Genomic DNA, 27224 nt, shown 5'->3' with positions numbered 1-27224 from the left:
TGTTTTTCATTAGTATTTGCGTTTAATTTCTGCTATGCAATTTTAAGTTCATTCACAACAATTGGTGTCAAAGTGTTGTTGTTATGGCATCGGACACTTCATCTTACGAAATTTGATGCTATAAAATTTGATGGAACCAGAAACTTTGGTTTGTGGCAGAGGAGATCAAGTGAAAAATTTTCTTGTATAGCAAGGGATGGTGAAGGCCTTGTATGGTGTTCAACTAGGAGGTATGGATGAGGCTAATTGGAAAGAATTAAAGGAAAAGGTTGTTGCTACAATACAATTGTGTTTGGCCAACGAAGTGCTCTCTCATGTCATGGAGAAAGATTCTCTTCCAACTGTTTGGCAAAAGCTTGAAAGTCAGTACATATCCAAATCTTTTACTAACAAACTATTTCTTAAGCAGCGTCTTTATTGGCTTACGATGGTGAATGGTTCAAACTTGAACCAACACATCAACGCATTTAATCAAATCATATTTGATTTAATATGGGTTGATGTGAAATTTGAAGAGGATAATAAGGCGTTGATGCTACTGAATCTTTACCAGTGACTCACACATATGAAAACCTAGTTACCACTCTTACATGGGGGAAAGAGACCCTAAACTTGGAAGAGGTGACAAGTGTTAGGGTTTCATAAAAGCATGACATTCTGCGATGAAAATTCACACGGTGATGGACTTGTGGTGAAATGTAACCATGATCGTGGGAGGAGAAAATTCAGAAATAGATCGAGTCAAAATCCCAAACTCAATCCAAGAAGAAAAATGATATCTAGTGTTATAAGTTTGGTAAAAAGGGGCACATTAAATTGGAGTATCGGGATTGGTAGAAAGGAAATGTTGAAAAGCATGAAAGGACTTCAAAATCAACAAATGTAGTTCAAGAAGAAAATATAGTTTGAAGTGATTGTGATGTACTTTCAGTTTTGTCGGGGTTGGATCACCTCACGGACTCATGGATCCCATACTCAGCATGTTCTTACCATATGACTCGAAATAAGGTGTGGTTCAGTACTTACAGGTTGGTAAATTCAGGTTTAGTTCTTATGGGCAATGATGTATTTTGTAAAATCATTGACATTGGTGCTGTAAGAACCTTGAGTAATGTAAGACACATAACAGACCTACGGAAGAGTCTCATTTCACTTGGCTCTTTGGATTATAATGGATTCAATTGCTAGTTCAAAAGTGGGATTATGAAGGTGTGCAAAGGTAATCTAACGGCGATGAAAGGGCAAAAGTTTGATAGAATTGTTTATACACTGTAGGGAACTACTATTGTAGGTGGAGCTGCAGCCAAAGATTTTGAATTTGATGAAACTGTTTTGTGGCATATGCGACTTGGACATATGAGTGAACATGGTATGAAAGAACTTTACAACAGGAAACTCTTGAAAGGTACGAAAACATGTAAGCTGAATTTTTGTAAGTTTTGTGTTCTTGAGAAACAAAATAGGGCACAATTCAAATCAGTTATTCACAATACGAAAAGTATTCTTGATTATATACATGCTAATGTTTGGGGGGCTTTTAGAGTAGCATCATGAGGAGTACATGTTTATTTTGTGAGTTTTGTTGACGATGACTTACAGAAAGTCTAGGTATATGCGGCACAAGTCCAATACGTTTGCGAGGTTTAAGTTGTGGAAAGTTGAAGTGGAAAACCAGACAAGGTGGAAAATCAAATGCCTCAGGTCAGACAATGGGACCGAGTATGCTGATGCTAGGTTCATGGAGTTTTGTGAGCAGTAGGGCATTAGGAGACATTTCACTGTTTGCCGGACACCTCAACAAAATGGTGTGGCTGAAAGGATTAACCAAACTCTAGTTGAAAGAGCTTGGTGTCTCAGCCTTAATGCAGGGCTACCAAAGAACTTCTGGGCAAAGGCTGTTAGTATGACTAATTTCTTGGTAAACCAATCACCAAGGGCATTACTAGAAGGGAAAGTGACAGAAGAGATATGAACGGGAAATGTAGTAGACTATTTCGGATTGAAGATATTCGGTAGTCCAGCCTATGTTCACGTGTCTAGTGAGGATAGATCAAAGCATGATGCAAAGTCTAGACACTGTATCTTTTTGGGATATCAAAAGGGTGTAAATGGTTCAAGTTGTGGGATCCAATGGAAAACAAGGTGGTGATCAGTAGGAATATAGTTTTCGTTGAGAAAGCTATGGTGAAGCGTGCTCAAGAATTTGATGAAGAGAAACAGGAGTCAGAAAACTGGAGTAGAAACAAACACGTTGTGCAGGTTGAGTTAGACGCTCAAGGCAATGATAATGATCTTGGTCCTTTAGTTGCAGGGAGTTCTAGCTCTGGAAACCAACAAGTTGACAATATTTCTATATGGAGATCCAAATGCACTATTAGACCACCGCTAATGTATGGATTTGAAGTGTTTGTACCTTATGCTTTTATTACTAGTTGCAATGATCTAACTACTTTTCAAGAGGTAGTGCATGGCTAAGAGAAAAGTAGGTAGATGGGTGCTATGATTGAGGAAATGCAATCGTTGCATAAGAATCGAACTTGAGAGTTGGTGGAGCTTCCAAATGGGAAGAGGGCGATAGGTTGCAAATGGGTATATAGGAAGAAAGAAGCAATTTCAAAAAAATAAGGAGAAAAATTCAAGGTACGGTTAGTGGCAATAGGGTACTCAGATAAAAAAGGAATAGATTGTGATGAAATCTTTTCACCTGTGGTTCGACACACTTCCATCAGGGTAGTGTTGGGGTTAGTAGCACATTATGATCTGCATTTGGAACAAATGGATGTGAAGATGACATTTCTCTATGGTGACTTTGAGGAACAAATTTGTGTCGTATAATTGGAGGGATTCAGTGAACTAGGGCAAAAGCACTTAGTTTGCAAGTTGAAGAAGTCTATTTACGGGTTGAAACAGTCTCCAAGGCAATGGTACAAAATATTTGATTCCTATATGATCAAGATAGGCTACAGAATATGTGAGTATGATTTCTATGTGTATGTGAATATGCTTGATGATGGTTCTCTTATCTTCTTATTATTGTATGTCTATGACATGTTAATAGCTGCAAAAGATTTTACTAATGTAAATCCGTTAAAGGATCTGTTGCATAAAGAGTTTGACATGAAGAATCTTGGTCCAGCCAAGAAGATACTTGGGATGGAGATTCCTTGGGACAGAACTGCAGGAAGGTTATGGTTATCTCAGAGCAGTTATATGGAGACGGTATTGGAAAGGTTCAGTATGGCTGATACTAAATCGGTATGTACACCTCTAGTGAGTCACTTTAAATTGTCTAGTGCTAAATACCCAAGTATGAATGATGATATCAGGGACATGTCAAAGGTCCCTTATGCTAGCGTGGCAAGAACACTTAGTTTGCAAGTTGAAGAAGTCTCTTTACAGGTTGAAATAGTCTCCAAGGCAATGGTACAAAAGATTTGATTCCTATATGATCAAGATAGACTACATAATATGTGAGTATGAATGATGCGTGTATGTGAAGAAACTTGATGATGGTTCTTTTATTTTCTTATTGTTGTATGTCGATGACATGTTAATAGTTGCAAAAGATTTAACTAAGGTAAATCAGTTGAAGGATTCATTGCACAAAGACTTTGACATGAAGGATCTTGGTCCAGCCAAGAAGATACTTGGGATGGAGATTCGCTGGGACAGAACTGCAAGAAGGTTGTGGTTATCTCAGGTGGTTATGTGGAGAAGGTGTTGGAAAGATTCAGCATGGATGATGCTAAACCGGCATGTACACCTCTAGCAAGTCAGTTTAAATTGTCTAGTACTAAATGCCCAAGTACGAATGATAATATCAGAGATATGTCAAAGGTCCCTTATGCTAGCGTTGTGGGGAGTTTAATATATGTCATGGTGTGTACAAGACCAAACTTGGCACATGTAGTGAGTGTGGTGAGTAAGTTTCTTTTTAATTCGAGTAGACAGCACTGGGAAACCATCAAATGGATTTTCAGATAGTTACGGGGTACTTCTAGTTATGGCATTATGTTTGGAAAGCAACAGGATAGTCCATTAGTTGTGGGGTTTGTTGATGCTAATTATGCAGGAGATATGGATGACAGAAGGTCTACAACGAGTCATGTCTTTACCTTTGTGGGAAGACCTATATGTTGGAGGTCCATGGTACAATCCTTGGTGGCATTGTCTACAACTGAATCTGAATACATGGCAGTTGTCAAAGCTGCAAATGAAGCCTTATGACTTATCGATTTGGTCAAAGAGTTGGGGGTATAGTAAAGTGGGTTTGTGCTACGTTGTGACAGCCAAAGCTCTATCAACTTGGTGAAGAATTAAGTGTACCACTCCAGAACCAAGCATATTGATGTAAGGTTCCACAGGGTCTGGGAATTGATTACTTCAGGTGAACTTGTACTGGATAAGGTTCACACATCTGAAAACGCAGCGGACATTTTGACAAAACTGGTTACTATTGAAAGGTTTAAGTATTACTTGGACTTACTTCATGTCTCCAAGTGCTAGAAAGGAGACGGATCCAACCTAACGTTCCAAGGTCAAGGTGGAGCAAGGAGCTATGTTTTCAATTTCTCCTAAGTGGCATATACTTGACAAGGTAGAGATTGTTTTTTTTTTTTTTTTTGTGGCTCATATACTTGATGGATTTCATAAACAAGGAAGAAGACATAGTGGAAAATCACATGTGCTAAGAAGCAGCTGGAAAATAGTCAACGGTTTGGCTCCAGAATTTAGACAATTTACATTCTGTTTGAAACAGTTGACGGTTTGGCCCAATCAGTTGACGGTTTGGCTCGAGAACCTAGCGCAAATTTTTAAAATTTGAATGTGAACATTAAGTTAGTTGGGTGTTTGGAGGGAAACCTCCGAAATGTTTATAACTGTACCATTTTGGGTGTATTCAGAGTGAAACAGATCATTGTAAGAGTGATTGTATTTTATGTTCTTTGACACTTACATGGTGAAACTTTATCGATTGCTCCCGTGGATGTAGGCATTGCCGAACCACGTAAATCTTTGGGTTATTGTTATTTCTTTCAGATATACAACGTGTGTGTGTTCCATATTTCTGCTTCATTAGTTGCTGCGTTTAATTTCTGCTGTGCAATTCCGAGTTCATTCACAAAATGGCGAGCATACGCTAATAGAAAAAGGTTATTGTATCTTGGAAATAGATGTCAACAAGCCTTCCTCATCATATTGGAGGAGCGAAATCTTCCCTAACGCCACTGTTATGCACACCTCAACCAATAAATTTTCTTAATTTTATTTATCACATCTTATGTTCATATTCAATTTTTTCAACAATATTAAGATGTGTTTGGATCAAGGATTTTACTTGGGGAAGGAAAAAGGAAAAGAAAAGGAGAAGGAAACTCGTCTTCAATTGTATTTTCCTTCAACATTAAATACCATTGAAAATGTAATTTTTTTTAATATGATTAAAACTATGAAAAATTCAAATATTAATGATGTATAGAATCAAAATATTGTTCCTAGATTTGGTATGTATTTATTTATTTTATTTTATTTTTTTGTTTCCCTTAGTAACCAAATATAAAAATATGAATTCGTTGATATTTTCCTTTCCTTTCCTTAGTGCTTTCCAAATTCTAAGCAGAGTCTTAGGGAATAGTTAAAAGATTTATTCTAACTAATATGCATGTTGCTCTTCTCAATATCAAGGTTTTTTCCTAATATATTTACAATTAAGAAGTTCGGTGACATATTTTAACATTATTATTATTATTATTATTATTATTATTATTATTATTATTATTATTATTATTATTTTGGGTTTAAATAGTAGTTTTGATTTGTTTTTGTTAATTAATTGGACTGCGTGGATTGTGTTGTTGCATTCAACATTTTAAAGATATAAATAAGTTATTTATACACCTAACATGCATCATCACCTTAGGCTATATGGAAAAACCATAGAATATTTGAATATTGTCCTTTCACAAATTTGTGTATATACAAGTGGCTTTTAAACAATATAGTCATAGTTCCACTAAAATTTAGAATATTATTCATTTTGAAAGTTGCTAGTAAAACAATATAATTTTGTTATGACTTGGCTTGAATTTATTTATAAATACTTGTAGTTGAATTCTTTGATTGCGTTCTTATTTCAATTTGTGAACCATAATATGTGTAATCATTTTCATTTGATTCTAAGGTTAGTTGATCAAATTTTCATTCTTAATAATTTAGATACATAATTTAGGATGAGGACTACTGTTATTTATTACGTGCTTAACAACTAGGAAGTGATATAAATGGCTTAGTTGGGTGAATAAATATTGTTGTTATGGGTTTTTTTTTTTTTTTTCAATTTCAATATTTATTAATTATTGGATTAAAAATAAATGGGATTTAAAAACCAAACTTGTACAACTTATTGGATTAACGAAAATCCTTTTATTCAGGCATTTTATACTTTTTTGTAAATGCAATGTTGTAAATGATCAATATATATTTGAGCATATGAAGGATCTTGGTCCAGCCAAGAAGATACTTGGGATGGAGATTCGTTGGGATAGAGATTCGTTGGGATAGAACTACGGCAAGGTTGTGGTTATCTCAGGGCGGTTATGTGGAGAAGATGTTGGAAAGCCATGCTAAATCGGTATATACATCTCTCGCGAGTCACTTTAAATTGTCTAGTGTTGAATACCCAAGTATGAATGATGAACTCAGGGACATGTCAAAGGTTCCTTATGTTAGTGTGGCAAGAACACTTAGTTTGCAAGTTGAAGAAGTCTCTTTACGGGTTGAAACAGCCTCCAAGGCAATGGTATAAAAGATTTGATTCTTATATGATCAAGATAGACTATAGAATATGTGAGTATGATTGATGCGTGTATGTGAAGAAGCTTGATAATGGTTCTCATATTTTCTTATTCTTGTATGTTGATGACATGTTAATAGCTGCGAAGGATTTAACTAAGGTAAATCAGTTAAAGGATCCGTTGCACAAAGAGTTTGACATGAAGGATCTTGGTCCAGCCAAGAAGATACTTGGGATAGAGATTTGCTGGGATAGAACTGCAAGAAGGTTGTGGTTATCTCAGGGCAGTTATGTGGAGAAGGTGTTGGAAAGATTCAGCATGACTAATGCTAAACCGGTATGTACACCTTTAGCGAGTCACTTTAAATTATCTAGTATTGAATGCCCAAGTACGAATGCTAATATCAGAGACATGTCAAAGGTTCCTTATGCTAGCGTCGTGGGGAGTTTAATATATGTCATGGTGTGTACAAGACAAAACTTGGCACATGCAGTGAGTGTGGTGAGTAAGTTTCTCTTTAATCTGGGTAGACAGCACTGGGAAACCGTCAAATGGATTTTTAGATAGTTACAGGGTACTTCTAGTTATGGCGTCATGTTTGGCAAGCAACAGGATAGTTCATCAGTTGTGGGGTTTGTTGATGCTAATTATGCAGGGGATATGAATGACAGAAGGTCTACAACGAGTCATGTATTTATCCTTGTGGGAAGACCTATATGTTGGAGGTCCATGGTACAATCCTTGGTGGCATTGTCTACAACTGAATCTGAATACACAGCAGTTGTCGAAGCTACAAATGAAGCCTTATGGCTTACCGATTTGGTCAAAGAACTGGGTATATAGCAAAGTGGGTTTGTGCTACGTTGTGATAGCCAAAGCGCTATCAACTTGGTGAAGAATCAAGTGTACCATGCCAAAACCAAGCATATTGATGTAAGGTTCCACAGGGTTCGGGAATTGATTACTGCAAGTGAACTTGTACTAGATAAGGTTCACACATCCGAAAACGCAGCGGACATTTAGAAAAAAACCGGTTACTGTTGAAAAGTTCAAGTATTACTTGGATTTACTTCATGTCTCCAAGTGTTAGAAAGGAGACGGATCCAACCTAACGTTCCAAGGTCAAGGTGGAGCGAGGAGCTATGTTTTCAATTTCTCCTAAGTGGCATATACTTGGCAAGCTAGAGATTTTTTTTTTTTTTTTGTGACTCATATACTTGATGGATTGCATAAACAAGGAAGAAGACAATGGAAAATCACATGTGCTGAGAAGCAGTTGGAAAACAGTCAACGGTTTGGCTCCAGAATTCAGACAATTTACATTCTGTTTGAAACAGTCGACGGTTTAGCTCGGGAACCTAGCGCCAATTTTTAAAATTTGAATGTGAACATTAAGTTAGTTGGGTGTTTGGAGGAAAACCTCCGAAATGTTTATAACTGTACCATTTTGGGTATATTCAGAGTGAAGAAGATCACTGTAAGAGTGATTGTATTGTATGTTCTTTGACACTTACATAGTGAAACTTTGCCAATTGCTCCCGTGGATGTAGGCATTACCGAACCATGTAAATCTTTGCGTTGTTGTTCTTTCTTTCAGATATACAACGTGTGTGTTCCAAATTTCTTCTTCATTAGTTGTTGCGTTTAATTTCTGCTGTGCAATTCCGAGTTCATTCACAACATGGTGAGTGTATGCTAATAGAACAAGGTTATTGTATCTTGGAAATAGATGTCAACAAGCCTTCCTAATCATATTGGAGGAGCGAAATCTTCCCTAACGACACTGTTATGCACACCTCATCCAATAAATTTTCTCAATTTTATTTATCACATCTTATGTTCATATTCAACTTTTTCAACAATCTTAGGATGTGTTTGAATTGAGGATTTTACTTGAGGACGGAAAAGGAAAGGAAAAAGGAGGAGGAAATTCATCTTCAATTGTATTTTCCTTCAACATTAAATACCATTGAAAATGTAATTTTTTTTAATATGATTAAAAATATGAAAAATTCAAATATCAATGATGTATAGAATCAAAATATTGTTCCTAGATTTGGTATGTTTTTATTTTTTTTTATTTTTTTTCCTTAGTAACCAAATATAAAAATATGAATTCTTTGATATTTTCCTTTCCTTTCCTTTCCTTTCCTTAGTGCTTTCCGAATTCTAAACAGAGTCTTAGGGAATAGTTAAAAGATTTATTCTAACTAATATGCATGTTGCTCCTCAATATCAAGGTTTTTCCTAACATATTTACAATTAAGAAGTTCAATGACATATTTTAACATTATTATTATTATTATTATTATTATTATTATTATTATTAATATTATTATTATTATTATGGGTTTAGATAGTAGTTTTGATTTGTTTTTGTTAATTAATTGGACTGCGTGGATTGTGATGTTGCATTCAACATTTTTAAGATATAAATAAGTTATGTATACACCTAGCATGCATCATCACCTTAGGCTATATGGAAAAACCATAGAATATTTGAATATTTTCCTTTCACAAATTTGTGTATATACAAGTGGCTTTTAAACAACATACCCTTGTATTATTGTCACAGTTCCTCTAAATTTTAGAATATTATTTATTTTGAAAGTCACTAGTAAAACAATATAATTTTTTTATGACTTGGCTTGAATTTATTTATAAGTACTTGTAGTTGAATTCTTTGATTGCGTTGTTATTTCAATTTATGAACCATAATATGTGTCATCATTTTCATTTGATTCTAAGGTTAGTTGATATAATTTTCATCCTTGATAATTTAGATGCATAATTTAGGATGAGGACTACTGTTATTTATTGTTGTTATGGTTTTTTTTTTATTTATAATTTCAATATTAATTAATTATTGGTTTAAAAATAAATGGAATTTAAAAACCTAACTTGTACAAATTTTTGGATTACGAAAATCCTTTTATTCAGGCATTTTATACTTTTTTGCAAATGCAACATTGTAAGTGATCAATATATATTTGAGCATATGAAAAGTTGTTGTCATAGATCTACTTGCGCATGGATAGATTCAAAGTAATGAAATGAGATGAAGTTTCCAAGAAAGTAACTATAAGAGTTATTATTTTTTACTTATTTATTTTCTCACTACTTGGTTGAAACTATTTTTTGATTGTGGTCATTTTTTAATCTCTATGGTATATTTTTATTTAAGAGTGAATTTATAGTCTATGTCCGAAACTATTTTCATAAATAAGCATTGAGATTTTACTATGAAGTTCTCTTTTCCACTTTTCATGAATTGAATGATGATAGCAAGGGATGTGCAGTCCAAATCAATTAGTACCGCAAATTGTTTATGGACCTAAAAATGAGTATATTACTCTTCAGATGACTTTTGTCCTAATCTTGGCAAAGTTGTAAGTAGCAGCTGACATACAAAAGAAAATCATGTGTCATTAGAGTATGTCATGGTGCACTTTATCATAGAGGGAAACATGTTTTCATGTTTTTGATTGGTGCAAGCTTACAATTAAAGAAAAATATAGGGGACAATGTATTACAATCTGAATATGCTAAGATAATTGTGACCTTGTTGCTTTTAATGAATTATATTCGCCTAGATCACTCTTGCCAAAATCCTTCAAAAGTGTCGAGGGGAGACACCTATGTGGCGGCAAGACTACAGCAAGTCGAGCCTACCTGTACTCATCCTTTCCAAGCAAACATTGAAGTGTCTAACCTAGTGGTCAAAGCTCATGACTCAACAACCTTTAAACCAAGTAAAGTCATAACTAATGTATTCGACTTGAATAGTAAAGGAAATAACTCACGTTCCACTAGTACTAAGGGTAACTCTCATATCCTCAGCACAACCAGGGCCTCACATGATGCCACCCCACTATATAGTTGATGAATAAGAAAGACATGCATACATCTAAACCTCCATATTGAGAGTACTTGCGCGATCTCGTTCCCAAATGGATCATTCATAGGGCTCCCAATCCCAGATGAAAGCCCAAGACAGACCTTGGGAATCTCAAGCCCCTGAGCACTCCTCATGGTTGCTCATTTAGTACCCATAAATATACTTCGGGAGGTAGGATGCTCACGTGGTGTACCCCCAAGAATCATTCTCTATAGTATTCTCTGTCACATCCAAGTAACTACAAGGGATCTAATGATCATACATCTTAGGTTCTAGAACATCACAATCAGAACTATCCAGACCAACCATGACGTCGCCAATACATACCGAAACCATCCTAGTGACAATAGAACAACTGCATCCAAGTTAACCAACCATACCTCCGACACAATAATTATACACCCAAACCATGTGTTAGGGTCATAGAACTCTAAGACCCTAACATATAATCTATTCACGTCAGCTCACATTGAACAGTTGAGCTTTAGACTCTAATGTGGACAGTAAGCTTAATTGTATGATTTGTAATAGGAATTAGGTTCATAGAGTCTTCATGTCCCACCTTGTTTTGGTGGGTCGCAACTCATATATCCTCCTAAGAAGCCAATTCAATAGCGAAATGAGTGTGTTCATTTCTTTTGTGCATAATTTTTCCACAATATTAAAGGACAAAAGGAAGAATAGGAAGAAGAAGATTTTGATTTTGGGATAACTTGAGGTTTTAGCTCCCGGCCTTTATTTTATAAGCTACACTATTTTCCCCTTATTTTATTTTTCTATTTGTCCATTGTAGAAAAAATGTTTCATTTGCTTGATATTTGCTTGAAATATTTAATTATTATAGATTGTAGAATTGGATTGAAAGTAAATTAATTTACTTGTTGTATATTTCATTTATAATTTGTAGACAAGCTATCATTATTAATACCAAAATATCTGAAGTAATTTACAATGTGATTTATGAGCAAAATTTTGTAGTTTTGGAATAAAATTCTTATGCAAACATAGTTTAATACTTAATTATATAAGTCATGATTTGCTAGCTTTTAGTTTCATTTATGCAACATATTGTTTATTAAGTGATAAATTATTGATCTATGGTGGCTACTTAGAACTTTCATAGTTTCTCTTAGAGTTCATTAAGGACGATTGCCATTGCATGTTTTTTCTCCTAAAAAAAAAAATTAGTGATCTTATGGTTTCAATCATTAATGAAAATTTTTCATGAAAAACATGCTTCTTTTTCTATTACTTTTTACACTATCTTTAAAAAGTTAGTATGCCACTCAATAAAACGATATTATAGATGCATCTTTTCTAAAGTTTAAAAAGATACAAAGAAGTTGTTCACTCCAATTATATTTTCTTGAATATGTATTCTCAAGTATTGATTGACTATGATAAGAGATCATGATAATTAGGTATTTGTTAGAGTTTAAAGATTGATAATGGATGTCTAAAATTTTCATTACAAATGATCAGTTAATAACTTTCTAACTCAAATCTTTAAATATCTAAAATAAAAAATCTTGATAAAAAATTTTATCTAGTCCTACTTAGACCTAAATCTTGACAGAATATTTATCATCTAATTTTAAAATATAAAAATTCATTACTCTAAAAAATAATTCACATGATCTACACTTTCATATATATATATATATATATATATCAAATTGTCTATCTAGATCAAGCATGATTGAATTGGTCTAGCTAAATTTTTAAATAATACTTTATCTTATTTCTAAAAGAAATGAAATGTATTTTTGTGCATAATTATGTCCATTTGTGCAGGTTCATGAACCAGCCATGTTCATGCTGATAGCCATTTTTGCCCTCTACAACCTATCCACTTTGTCAGAGTACCTTAGAACTGGCTTTAGTATTCGTGCATGGTGGAAGGGCCAAACGACATTCAGAATAATCACAGTATCTGCATGGTTATTTGGAGCTTTAAATATAACACTGAAGCTTCTAGGAGTTTCAGAGACAACATTTGAAATTACACAGAAGGGCAGATCTACTCTCGACGAAGATGGCAAGTATGTTGATCCCAGCGAGTTCACCTTTGATGAGTCCCTGGTCTTTGCACCGGGAACCACCCTTGTGCTGGTGCATTTCGCTGCACTGGTTATGGAATTTTTAGGGTTCCAGCGGCCATCGAGCCATCACGGAAACGGGGCAGGGGTTGGGGAGATTATTTGCAGTCTGCTGGTGGTAATAACCTTTTGGCCTTTCGTGAAAGGCCTATTTGGAAGGGGAAGACATGGGATTCCCTCGTCCACCATTTGGAAGTCAACAGTTGTGGCATTTCTACTATTGCAGCTCTGCAAATGGGCCTCAGTGCATGAGACGAACTATTTAAATTAGTTTATCGGAAGGACATAGTTTATTTTGAGGTTGATAAGGTCGTGGATGCATGGTGTGAAGAGTAAAATTATGTAGTTGAATTTTAGATTGGAAGGGCCCGTTTGAATGTGTTGCCTTTGCAATTTTAGCTTTATGTAGTTCCACATTTGCGTTAATAACCAAGACTTGTCCTTTTTCATATTCTATTGTATTACACACACACACACACACACAAATAGGTCATGTATGTGTGTGTGTATATATATACATGTAAAAAAAGAAAATATGGTAAAAAACAATAGATGCTAGTTTGCAGGAGCTAACTGTCGACAATTTGCATGGAACTGTTGACGATTTTGTCAAGGTGAGAAGGAAACAGTCGACTGTTATGCAATGTTTTATCGACTATTTGATCTCGGTTTCAAATCGTTGACGGTATGTCTGAAACCGTTGACAGTTTTATTCGGTTACTCAGCGTTGGTTTTCAAATTTTGAATTGGAAAGTTGTATAGGTTGGGTTTCGGGGGAGGGGGAGAACCTCTGGGAGAGTTATATATACATGTTGTATGATGTAATTCTATGTCTGTGGACACAAGATAGTAAAAATTCACTGTCGTTTGCTCCCGTGAATGTAGGCATTGCCGGTCCATGTAATTTTTTGTGTCATTATTTTATTACTTTAATTATAATCTGCGTGATTGTGTTTTCTGTTTATTTCACTCATAATAAAAAATGAAGTTATTAGTGATAGTTTTGAACCGTCACTAATACTATTAGTGACAGTTATCTCAGTATCAGTGACGGTTCTAAATTTGTCATCATATTTGCGGATACTAATACTTATTAGTGACGGAATATTCAAGTCATCACTAATAGTGGAGTATTAGTGACGGAAAAAAAAAACGTTACTAATATCCTACGATCGTCACTATAAATTATGCATATGGTCGGCTCAAATTCGTCACTAAAGTGCATGTATTAGTGACAAATTTTATAATCGTCACTAATATAACTGTAAGCATGACGGTTAAGAAACCGTCACTAATAGTGCACTTTGTAGTGATGATTATTAAAATCGTTACTAATAATTAACTATTAGTAAGGATTATAGAACCGTCCCTAATATTTGGCCCCCATAAGGTTGATTCTGTAGTGACGGTTTTGGTCATTTAGTAACGGTTTCTAAACCATCACTAATACTTCATATCCCATTATTAGTAACGGTTTTGCAAACCATCACGGATGTTTTAAAAAAAAATTAAAATTTTTTTTTAAAAGATTCTTATAAAAACCTGTTATTACATTTTAACATACATAAAATTGATCCAGAATTACTAAAACATTCATAAATTATTAAAATTCAAAATACAAATTATTCAAAATTAAAATACATACAAGTACAAATTCAAATTAAAATATATAAATTAATTATATTCTGTGAACAAGAAATACAGGAAAAATCTAAAGTTGCACGCATTTGACCTGATTGAAGTGTCTGACATCGTCGTAGTGTTATGAGAGTCGTAAACCCTACAAAATAATAATTTTACAAGAAATTAGCTAGCTAGTATACAATATCCGAACATATATATGTACATAGCATTATTTTGTGTTCATAACAAAAGAACAATCCATATTTAATCATAAAATTTTAAGAGTTGGGTACGATGTTCAGAGTTTTCAATTTAGGATGAAGATCAATCTTCATTTAGCAATCACTCATCCTTTTAATAACGATTTAAGCATGCATCATATTATAAACATTTAGCACTTGACTTTTGGGCTTTGATTATTTTGGAAAAATTTTAACAAAATTTTGGCAACTTGCCGTCTGTAAATAGAATGTTTCCCAAATATGAAAATCAAAGAGAGTATACTGGATAGCCAAGCAGTTTTCTATAGCATATGAAACACAAATCATTGCATTAACCATGCAGGTGGCATTCCAGATAAGGGATGCAATCATGTAGCTTAAATAATAATTCATAAAAAATATAAACCATCAATCAAAGAAACGTATCATTCACTCTGTTTGCAAAAATGAGACACAAATTTTCACTTGCTTATTTGAGTGGCCATCCAAGAACACGCCTTAACTCTGCAAGCACTTATGGGGCAGACGTGTCTAGGATTTTTCTCTTTTCCGTTGCAAGCCTCTTGTGCAGTCACTTATGATGATCTACAAACTCCATGAATAAATCCCTTTCCTCCTTAGCTATCTTGTATTCTGCAGTTCTTGAGTGAAAGAGCTTTAATTCTTAGCCAATTATGGCATTTGTACTCCGTAATTCCTACTACAATATGAGAATCATAAAATCAATTATGCAATTCCACGACAAAGCTCCGACAGTAGCACAAAATATCACTTTTATAGTTGATGACATTTCCTAAAAAATTAACAAAAATGGAAATGAAAGAACGTGCTAGGGACGTCAATTTCAAGTTCCCAATTAATGGTTTAAACAATCCATGCCTTGGTATCTTTTCAGTTATCACCCACGGCCTGTAGAAAATGAATAAAACAATGAAAGCTAACTGAAAAAGAAATATAAGTTCTAATGAAAAAATATTACTCCAAATCCCATATAATTCGATATAGAAATAAAGCAAAAAGCGAATATTGTACAATCAACAATAATAATGCATTAAGTTGATACCTTCATGTTGAAGATGTTATAATGTGCTTTGAATTCTCCAAAAATTCACATAATTTCTCTAGGTTCTCTTTAGAATCCAACACAATGATTCTCCTCGTGTATGTATCTGAAGACAAATTTGAGAAAATGCAGACTTGTGTTGATTTGGTCATCTGCTTCTGTATGAATTCAATAACTATTCTTGGGGACAAGTCTTTCTCCAAATTGTCAATTAACACGAAATGGTCATAGCTAGTGATTCTATTTATAAGTGAAGTTTCCTTACCCATATCTAAATCTTGCCCTATAGACTGAGACAAAATTGACTTGTTCTTGACATTTGAACTATAAATATCCTCATGGTAGGCAACACTTCCAACACTAGAATCACTAGCTTCTTTTGTATATGAACCAGACGCTATTAGGGCGGCCAGTTCTCCATTGTTAAATTGTGTCTAAACAAAATATGTCTAGTTCTGAACAAAGTAAGGTACATTAGTTCATAAATAAAAAAAATAAGTCAACCTCATACCATACAGAATAATAAGGAGTTAATTTGTAGTTTCATTTTGACCAGTAAATCCCCTTTGCAATACTATACAAAAAAGAACATCCAGATCAATGGGTGGGTTGCTTGTGAAGATGAGTACATTTTCGTACGGTCATATGAGACTATCTTCGTAGCAGTGGATAGATGAAAACAATTTCTGATATTATCCAATAAGCAAAACCGGATATATATATATATATATATATATATATATATATATATATATATATATATATATATGTAAGGTGATATATTGGCTATCCTCGCCAGTGTGGTTAACACCACAGAATAGAATATGGAGGAGTTGACGGTAGAATAGAGCGTGCAACCCATGTCATTTTAAATAGAATGCTCGAAGAGAAAGACCATCACCAGCAGTATGAAATTATCTGCTAGCTTAACCTTTACAAGTCGACTCAAGATCCCCAAAAGGGGTGGATTATTAGTGTTGGTTTTACAAACCATCACTAATATAGTGGATTACTAGTGACGGTTGAAAACTAAGGTGTAGTCCTAAAAGGGGGGGGGGGTGAATTGGGTTTTTAAGAAAAAAAATTATTTTAAGTCTTTTTTTATTTATAAATTCACAACCTTTATTAAATTCATCAAACACACAAGAATTTTTTAATTTTAATTCTTAATTTTATCAACCCAAAATTCAATATCAACACAATACAATATCAATCGTCCAACCAAACAATCAATTAATCAACCAAACAAAATACCAATGTATAAGCTACAACACTTTGCAATATTCAACGTTTGCAAAAACTCAAAGTAGAGTTTGAATGATAGCCCTGTATTGATTTTGATTAAAGCCCTATTTAATTTTTGTTTGCTTCCTTTTAACTAAGGTTTTCACAAACGATTTATCAATGTACTCCCTTTAAAATTTCCACAAAAGATTAATCAACGTACTCCCCTAAATTAAAAGTCTTCTCAATCTTAGTTTTTAGCTTCCTGCACTCAAAGACACAATACACAATTTATATATGCATAAATTTAAAGAGAAAGGGTAGAGAGTGAGACCGAGATTTTTACGAGGTTCAGCTTATACCCAGCCTATGTCCTCGCCTTAAGTCAATACCACCTAAGGATTCCACTAAACCATTCCTTTTCGGGTGAAACAAACCGTTACAAGCCTCCTTAAGGTTAGATCCCCCTCTCCAAGCGATAGCCCACGCTTGGCCCAACGATCCAAACAACCTTGAACTCTCAAAGAACTACAAAATAAGAAACAAATATTAGTGTACAAAGACACTCTCACAATAGAGCTGATTAGTACAAGTTAGAGCTGTCACGCCCCCAACCCACAAGTGGGCCCTATGTGTGAATTTAGTAACCTAACTTGTCCTTGTATCAGTTAAAATATACGTGATACTACACTGAATGAGGGTCCGACCCCTTGGGGTACATGTACACCCTATACACATTCACATACATATCCATACTCATCAAATATGCAGGGGAAATATTCTTTATATACATACATCATACCATATTAGAGTCTATACATAACTAGAATATACGTTCCCAAATTGCAATACATACTTTGGGTGTCTATAAACCCAACAATGACAACCCGATTACAAAATCTGCACTTACACAAGTACTCAATGTAGCTAACTGATACCCACGCTTTCGGACACTAGGATGCTAGTTTTGACTACTCGAAGGACCTGAAAAACATTTGTATATTCAAGGTGAGACACCTCTTAGTAAGGAAGAAAGCAGTTTATATCGGTCTGTGGCATACAAGTGTTATTTCAATATAAAACATAACATAATACAGTTCTAATATTTTCACAATTCAGTTCCAATACATACGATACCAAATATATGGTTAGTGTCATCACACTCAAGCAACTGAAACCCTGCAATAACCAAACCCTCACAGTGATATCATGCTAATACAGTGTCCACTCACACCCATTGGTGACCAGCCGAAACAAAGAAGTGATATTTTACACCCTCGGATATAGAGTCGAACACTCAAGCCCATGGTAATTAGCCAAGACATGGCGGCAGCCTACGGTAATTAGCCGCCCCTACCTGTTTTACAAAACCTATAACAATTTTGGAACTCATGTTCCTATACTCATCAGCATAAGGTAATTAGCCGCCCCTAGCTGTTTTACAAACTCTGGAACATTTTACATACAACATTTTATTCCACACTTATTTGAGCATACACAAATCATATCGTTTTCAGTTCGAGAAATACATTTTAATACAAAGACAAGTACATTCATCTCTATACTACCATTTTCTACCACATACGATTTTCCAACAGAAATAGAGATGATACCCGGAACCCCTAATTTTTCCTAAAAACTGTAACTCGAAAATCCCGCATTTTTACCTAATAGATTTTCCCAAATAAGTAGCCAAAATATACATATAATCGTAAACTACAAGTTTATCGATCCCGATTTCAAAAATAACTGATATAAACAGAATCCCCTTACCTTTTCTCGAATACCAAAATATGAACTCTACGGCTCCAAAACTATGAACCGAGTTCCCAAAACCTAAACATTCAAGACCTATATTTTACTACAATTCTTACTACTATATATATATACATATATATATATATATATATATATATATACTGAAATGAAAATGAAATTGGACCCTTACCTTGGTTTTAGGTCAAAACCTGAAAATCCTCGAAACAAACTTCTGATCTCCTAAAAAAGTAGAGCTTATCCTCTTGATCCACGTGGTAACGTTGGATCATTAATTTTGAAAATTGACGGCCTGAAACCCTAGAGAGAGAGAGAGAGGGAAGATTCGAGTTCTAGAGAGAGAGAGAGAGAGAGAGAGAGAGAGAGAGAGAGAGATTTTAGCTTACTTCGCCATGAAGCATCGAAGGAGGATATTTATAGCCCCTTACCCAACCAACCTTGTCGATGAAATGGCGCCTTCATCGATGAATCATCCATATGTTTCGTTGACGAACTGGGTCCTTAAGCGACAAACCCTATTCTGATATTTTAAAATACGTTTGGTATCTCTTCATCGATGAGGCTCTAAATTTTAGTGACGAAGAGTATGAAGGCCTTCGTCAATGAGAACAATGACTTCGTCGACGAAGTCTGCAAAATTTACCTTTTTACACTAACAGTATCTCCTTGGTACGCAGCTTCTAAACTTTACGGTCCAGAATCTAAACGGGTATCTCCTTATACGCCAAAGCATCCCCAATCTCTAAAGATTCATAAATAATCACATGCGAAGGATCCGACACATACCTCCTTAACATGGATATGTGGAACATATCATGGATCCTCGAGAGCGCTGGGGGTAGTATAATCTTGTAGGCCACCTGACCCACTCGTTCTAGTACCTCAAATGGTTCAATATACCTCGGGCTTAGTTTCGCTTTCTTCCTGAATCTCATCACTCCTTTCATCAGAGTGATTCTCAGAATTATCTTATCCCCAACCTCAAATTCCAACTCACGACGGCGAACATTCGCGTAACTCTTTTGTCGACTTTGAGCTAATTTAATCCTATCCCTGATCAATCTGACTTTCTCATAAGCTTACTATATGAGTTCAGGACCCAATACCTGTTGTTCACCGACCTCATCCCAATACAAGGGAGATCGACACCTCCGACCATACAATACCTCGAACGATGTCATCCTGATACTAGCCTGGAAGCTTTTGTTATAGGCAAACTCCACTAGTGGTAGAAACTGAATCCAACTACCACCGAAATCTAATACACAAGCTCATAACATATCCTCTAAGATCTGTATCGTCCTCTCTGACTATCCATCAGATTGGGGGTGGAATGTTGTACTGAAAGTAAGCTTCATCCCAGTGCTTCCTGTAAACTCTTATAGAATTGGGAAGTAAACCTCGGGTCTCGATCCAAAAAAATGGACACCGATACTCCGTGCATTCTAACTGTCTCCTACACATACAAATCTACTAGCCTACTCAAAGAGTAGCTAACCTTCATCGGTACAAAGTGAGTAGATTTAGTGAACCTGTCCACGATTACCCAGATGGCATTCTGCCCATGTAGTGCTGGTGGTAACCCGGTGATAAAGTCCATGGAGATATGCTCTCATTTCCACTCCAGGATACTTAATGGTTGCAACGATTCTACAGGCCTTTAATGTTCAGCCTTTACCTGCTAACACGCTAAACATTGTTCCACAAATCGAACAATGTCCCTTTTCATGCCACTCCACTAGAAAGATTCATGCAATTCCTGATACATCTTCGTACTACATGGATCAACCGTATACAAAGAACGATACGCCTCCTCCAGGATCATCCTCTTTATCCCATCATCGTTTGGAACACACAGCCTGGTCCCAAACCTCAGCACGCCTCCCTCAGAGATGTTAAAATCTGTAGCCAACCCTTGCTGCACTTTCTCTACAATCTCGACTAACTCCGCATCATTAGCTTGTGCGGCTTTAATCCTCTCAAATAATGTCGGCTAGATCACTAATCTAGCAACAAAAGCCTAATAATTACCATCCACCAACTCCACGCTAAGACTTTCCATATCCTGTTTGATATGATACTAACCAACCACTGCAGATACTGACGCATGCTCTAACTTCCGACTCAACGCATCAGCTATCACATTAGCTTTCCCTAGATGATAGCTAATGGTGCAATCGATGTACTTGATCAGCTCCAGCCACCTCCTCTGCCTCATGTTCAACTCATTCTGTGTGAAAAAGTATCTGATCCTCTTGTGGTCCATGAAGATCTCACACTATTCACCGTACAAATAGTGTCTCCAGATCTTCAAAGCATATACTACTACCGCCAACTCTAGATCGTGCGTGGGGTAATTCTTCTTGTACTCCTTGAGTTGTCAAGAAGCATAAGCAATTACTTTCCCCTGTTGCATCAACACACATCCTAACCCGTTCAGCGATGCGTCGTTGTAAATCACAAAACTACCGTCCCCAGATGGAATGGTTAGAACCAGAGCAGTGACCAGTCGGTGTTTCAACTCTTGGAAACTCTGCTCGCACTCATCAGTCCAATAAAATCTCACACCCTTCATCGTCAACCATGTTAAAGGGCCAGATAACTTAGAGGATGCCTCCACAAACCGTCAGTAATAACCATCCAATCCTAGGAAATTCCAAACATCCTATACGCTCTTCTGTTTCACTCGGTCAACCACTACTTCTATCTTACTAAGATCAACTGAGATACTACCCTTTGACACAACATGGCCTAGAAACGCGACTTGCTTCAGCTAGAACTCGCATTTCTTTAGCTTAAGCATACAACTTCTTTTCCCGTAGTACCTGAAGTACCAACCTCAAATGGTTTTCGTGCTCTTCTGAACTCCTAGAGTATACTAGAATATTGTCAATAAATACCACTACAAACTCATCCAAGTACTCATGGAAAACCCTATTCATTAGGTCCATAAATACTTTCGGGGCATTAGTCAACCCAAATGGTATGACCAGAAACTTGTAGTGTCCATATCTGGTTTGGAAAGCAGTTTTTGCAACATCCTTTATCCTAACTTTCACCTAATGATACCTTGACCGTAGATCGATCTTCAAAAAGACTTGCGTTCCTTGCAGCTGGTCAAACAAATCATCTATACGAGGCAACAGGTATCGGTTCTTCACTATTACCTTGTTGATCTATGGTAATTAATGCACATTCGCATCGACCCATCCTTCTTCTTCATGAACAATACTTGTGCTCCCCAGGGCGAAACACTAGGTCAGATAAAACCCTTATCCAGTAGTTTCTGCAATTTCTCCTTCAACTCTCTAAGTTCAGCTAGAGCCATCCTGTATGGAGCTTTAGAAATCGGCGCCTTACTAGGCAGTAGATCAATAGCAAATTCCACCTCGCGATCAGGAAGTAAACCGAGTAAGTCTTCCGGGAATACATCTGGGAATTCATTAACCACTCAGATATCTTCAAGTTTCACAACATCTCGAGGTGGTTCCTTCACACAAGTTAGGTACCCCTGACAACCCTTCAAGAGTAACCTTCTTGCCTGTATAGCTGACAGAATTTGTGGTGTGGAATGCACACACAATCCCATAAACTCATACTCCTACTCCCCAGGAAGTATGAACACTATTACCTTCCTACAACAATCAATCACCGCATAACTAAAGAAAAGCCAATCCATTCCTAGTATGACGTCAAATCCACACATGTCGTACACTACCAGGTTCCCCGATAGTAGCCTTCCTGAATAACCACTGGACAGTTTCCCAACATCTTACTATAGATCATTATACTCCCAGTCGGTGTAGCCATAGACAACCATTCATCCATTACTTGGGTTTCAACCCACACAATTTCACAAAACTAGCAGATATAAACGAATGAGTTGCTCCTGAATCAAATAAAACAGCAACTTTATATGAAAGAAATAACATGGTACCTATCACCACATTCCCAGTGTGTTCTGCATCTGTTGGAGTAAGAGAGTACACCGTTACTGGAACCGTGTTTGCCTGATATTTCCCCTGAGGCATCTGATTACTTCCACGGTTCTGGCTCTGTGTAGGCATATCACTCCTCTGTGCCTGACAGTTTTGGGATATGTGGCCCAGTTTGCCACAATTGTAGCAGTCACCCTAAATCTGCTAGCATTCACCATCATACCATTTACGACACTTGGTGCATGGTGCGGAGGATGGATCCCCTTGAGATCTCTGCTATTCAGCATTCTGGCGATTCCGAACTATAGTTCTTCTTCTTCTTCCACTATCCTTGTCGAGGACCAGTCTGAGAACCAGAAGTTATTGGCCTCTTCCTCTGTTCCTGTACCCCCTCATCCCCCTGGAGGTCAGTCTTAACTATGGTGGCTTTACCCACCAGAATAGAAAACTCTCGAATCTGCAGCATACCCACAAGCCTGTGGATGTCCTTCCTTAGACCCTTCTCGAACCTCCAAGCCTTCTCATACTCGTTCGAGATCAAATACAGCGTGAAACGAGATAGCTCAATATATCTGGCAGCATATCTCTACACCATTAGGGTTCGTTGTATTAGGCTTGAGAACTTATCAGCCTTCGCGTCACAAGTGGAAGCCGAGAAGTATCTCTCAAAAAATACCTCCTTGAAAAGGCTCCAAGTTATTCCAGATGGATCAACTCTCTACTTCTCAAGCAAACTCATAGCCGTCCACCATCTTTCAACCTCTCCTACCAGCTAAAAAGTAGAATAGAAAACTTTTTGCCGATCAGTGCAGTATAGAACTTCTAATATCTTCTTGGTCTTCTGCACCCAGTTCTTTGCTACTATCGGATCGAGTCTGAAATTAGGAATAGTTTTCCAAGAGGAGGGGGGGGGGTTGAATTGGCTTTTAAAAATTTCTTTTAATTCCTTTGTAGAATTCTTAAACTTATTTGTTTAATTTATTAAGAACTCAAGAACTTAGTTTCTTTATTAAATTCTTAACCGTACAAACATCCAATCATTCAATCAAACCAATTAACTATAATAAGAAAGCAAACAACCAAGCCAATACACAACACTTATGTAACTCAAAATGATTGTTTGTTGATATTAACCAAATTTGAACCAAGCCCTGTAGTAAATGAAAATTTATGCTTGCTGATGTAAAGCCCTGTATAGATGAATTCAATCACTCTTTCCAAATATTTAGAACTCAAATAAACTCTTGGTAAATTTATCTTTGGGATGTTAACCAAGTAACATACTCCCGTATGATTTTCGCAAGATATGGTTTAACCAACGTACTCCTTTTCAGTTTCCGCAACCCAAATCAAAATTAAACTTTAAGTTTACTTGATTTCCAAATATACGTAGTATGTATAATTTAGATATTTAAAAACATCCATGCAGTTGTATATGAACTGAAAATAAAGAATAAGGAAAGAGAGAGTGAGACGGGGATTTTACGAGGTTGGGCTTCAACACAGCCTACGTCCTCGCCTTTGGCAAAACCACCAAATGATTCACTAAACCTGTTCCGTTGACGGATGGAACAAACCTTTACAACACTCCTTGGTTAAGGCTAGAGCCCGCCTTCTCCAAACGATATCCCCTCGTCTGGTTACTCCTTACATAGGTTAGGGCCCACCTCTCTAAGCAATATCCCCTTGCTTAGCCAACGATCCAAACAACCCTTGGAATCGTCAATCTATAAGATACAAATCAAATATTTGTGTACAAGAACTTGCTCACACAAAGATAGATTACTACAACAATTTAGAAACTAATATACTTCAAAGTAAATAACAATATGGAATTTAATTTGAAGCTTAATGAAGTATATCACCGATTAATTCTTTCAATAATTGAAAGATTGAGAATTTGTAGCACAAGATTGGTGGAAGAAGATCAACAAAAACTTAGTTGAATTCTTGCACAATATGTGAGCTTGAGAGCAAGAGAAAGCCTTGAGAGTTTGAGAGCAATTTGAGAGAGATGCTGAATTTTTGCTGAATTTTAATTCTTGGTTGTGTGATTCAATAATCTTTGGGGCTTATTTATAGAATTTAAAAGGTAGGTAACTTGGTCCCCAAGTTTGTTGAAATATACCCTAAGTTTCCATAAATTTTGAGCCACAAACAACCCTATTTAAAAATTTGACCGTTGTGAGAAAAATCAAAACAGCCGCGTGGCAGTCGCCTGCCCCAATCCACCAGTCGCCATCCTGTTAAGGAGTGTTGGTTGAGGTTAGCCCCTTGAATTAACCTGGTTTGTATAGGTGCCGCTCCACGTGTTTAAGTGAGCATTATAGTGGTAATCCTTGTGCTGGTGTGGCCAAGGCAAGGATGTAGGCACAGTTAGCCGACCCCCAATAACATATCGTGCGTGTTCTTTACATTTCTGCACTTTACCTTTACTGCATATGTATGTTTATTTTTTGATTGCGTAGACTAATCCTAGGTTGTATTACATTATTGATAAAACCAGTTAACCTAAGCGATAAATTTTAAATACCCAATTCACCCCCCTCTTAGGGTTGCACCAAAGTTAATAGGAACCAACTTGAGAATGAATTTAAATCTATTCTAAAGGGCACCCAAAGAAACTCAAGGTCTGTCACTAACCAAAGAGAAATCAAAGGGGAACAAATCTACGCTACAACTAATCTAACGACAACCCAACAACACTCTAGGGTTTGCCACAAACCAAAGAAGAACTACGGGAGACCCCTAGTCAACTGTTTGAAGCTTGATTTTATGCAAATTAGGCTTTACATGCAATCAATCTTAAATTACGAAACTTTCACCCAAAATCTCGCACAGCAAATTTCTAAACATGACAGCAGTCGACCTAGTCGTACCCTTAACTTCTCCTAGTCGCGCCCTAGTCGAGACACTCTGGAAAATCTTGGATTAATTCATTGTTCAGCTGAAGGCTTGCTAGATCTAGTTGCACCCTAGACTTCTCTTGATCACACCATGGTTGAAGCATTCTATGAAATCCTCAATTAATTAGCACTTTGGAGTCTTCTTATCATGACTTGGTCGCCCCTTGTGACTACTGGTTGCACAACATGGTTGAATAGGTACATGTTGCTTTGGACGGAACAAAGCCTTGGAGGCTTGGTCGAGCACTTGGTTGAGCCTTGTGTTTCCTAATTGCTTCTTTGGCTTTTTGCATTGCTTAACTCCTTAGTTTGAGCTCCAATTTCCTATAACATGAAACTAATCATGTGTAACTTCACACTGGGATAAAAAGGGATAATTACAATGAAAATGAGAACAAAGCATAGGTAAATAGGGACCTAAATAGTACATTTTAGGAACATGTCACAACCCCCAACTTACACTCTACTAGTCCTAAAGCAAAGACAACTAAGAAAAATTTACAAAAGACAAATAAATTCCTAACTACCTCCTCTTTCATGGGAAATACAGTTGCATTTACCATATGCAAGACCACCCTAGATCAACAATTCATACATCAATGTGTAAATTCATCCATATGCATCAGAGCACCCGAAGAAGCTTGATGCTTGTAGGAATATGGTGTGTTGTGTCCCTAGCTTAGCCATTCTCTTTCTATTTTTCATGTTGTATTAGGAGTTGGTATCTACGTATTTTCCATCATTTTCTATTTTTCTTTCTTTCCTCTGCTCATTCTTTTCTTTTCTTTTTTTTTTTCATTTTTTTCCATGATCAGCAAGGACAATCAATAAAACTTATATTTTCTTTGATCTACTAATAGGGACTAATCTTAAAAGGAAAGTTCATGAATTATGCTCATCTCTAGAGGTGGCTAAATACTCACCTCTTGAGTAGGCTACAAGACTTGGGTTTATATCTCCCCACTAGACATCACCTCTAGGTTAGCAAATGCGAATACAGAGACTAGCATACAAAGAATAACCTGAGAAGAAAAGTTGAGTTTCTTGAACTCAGAGTTTATGTCAAAAACTCTCACAAAAACAAAGGGCTCAACAAAATCCTCACAAGGTGTCATAGTCGCCATGGTTTTCTCTCAGTGTTCACAAGGAAACCTAAGTGAAACAAATCATGTGTAAGTGCTAACTAAGCCTCATAATCTACTATGTAAATATGAAAACTTATATAACAACACCAAAACTAATGAACTGACAATTAACTCATTAGGTTGTAAAAAGGAAAACTAGCTACACATCATGAAACAATGCACAAACAACTTACTTCTTTGTTAGTGATCATAATAAAGCTATTCAACAAATACAACATGAACTTGTAATAAAAATGCTATATAAAAGTATGTAAAAGGCCTAGATTGTGCTAGCATGGAGCACTATATATAGTGCTTCACTGAAATTTTAGAACAAGTCATATTTGTACCTTAGATGCAACCTGTAGTGCCTTCCTAACCCCTACAACCCCCAATTAAGACTTCAGTGTCCCCACTGAAGTAGAGATAGAAAATACCTAGAATGCATGGGAAGGAGGCATTGCACGGTGATGACAGGAATACATGTGTACCTGCACAAGAATGCACCCAACATAAAATCTGAATACAATAATGAAAGCATCAATACACAAGGCACAA

General features: G+C 36.2%; 1 protein-coding gene across 1 annotated transcript in view; it reads left to right on the top strand.

Annotated features, from left to right (window-relative positions):
- LOC131147867 (cellulose synthase-like protein B4) overlaps nt 1-13240 on the top strand; it is a 47375-nt gene extending 34135 nt beyond the window's left edge. Inside the window, exon 9 of the mRNA XM_058097494.1 lies at nt 12487-13240. Within this exon, the coding sequence (XP_057953477.1) occupies nt 12487-13062 (576 nt within the window). The 3' untranslated portion in view covers nt 13063-13240. The remainder of the gene's footprint in view (nt 1-12486) is intronic.
- The last annotated feature ends 13984 nt before the right edge of the window (nt 13241-27224 follow it).

Source organism: Malania oleifera, chromosome 2 (genome assembly GCF_029873635.1).
Source record: "Malania oleifera isolate guangnan ecotype guangnan chromosome 2, ASM2987363v1, whole genome shotgun sequence".
NCBI lineage: Eukaryota > Viridiplantae > Streptophyta > Magnoliopsida > Santalales > Ximeniaceae > Malania > Malania oleifera.
The sequence above is the reverse complement of the archived record's forward strand: the minus strand, read 5'-3'. Positions and strand labels throughout refer to the sequence as shown.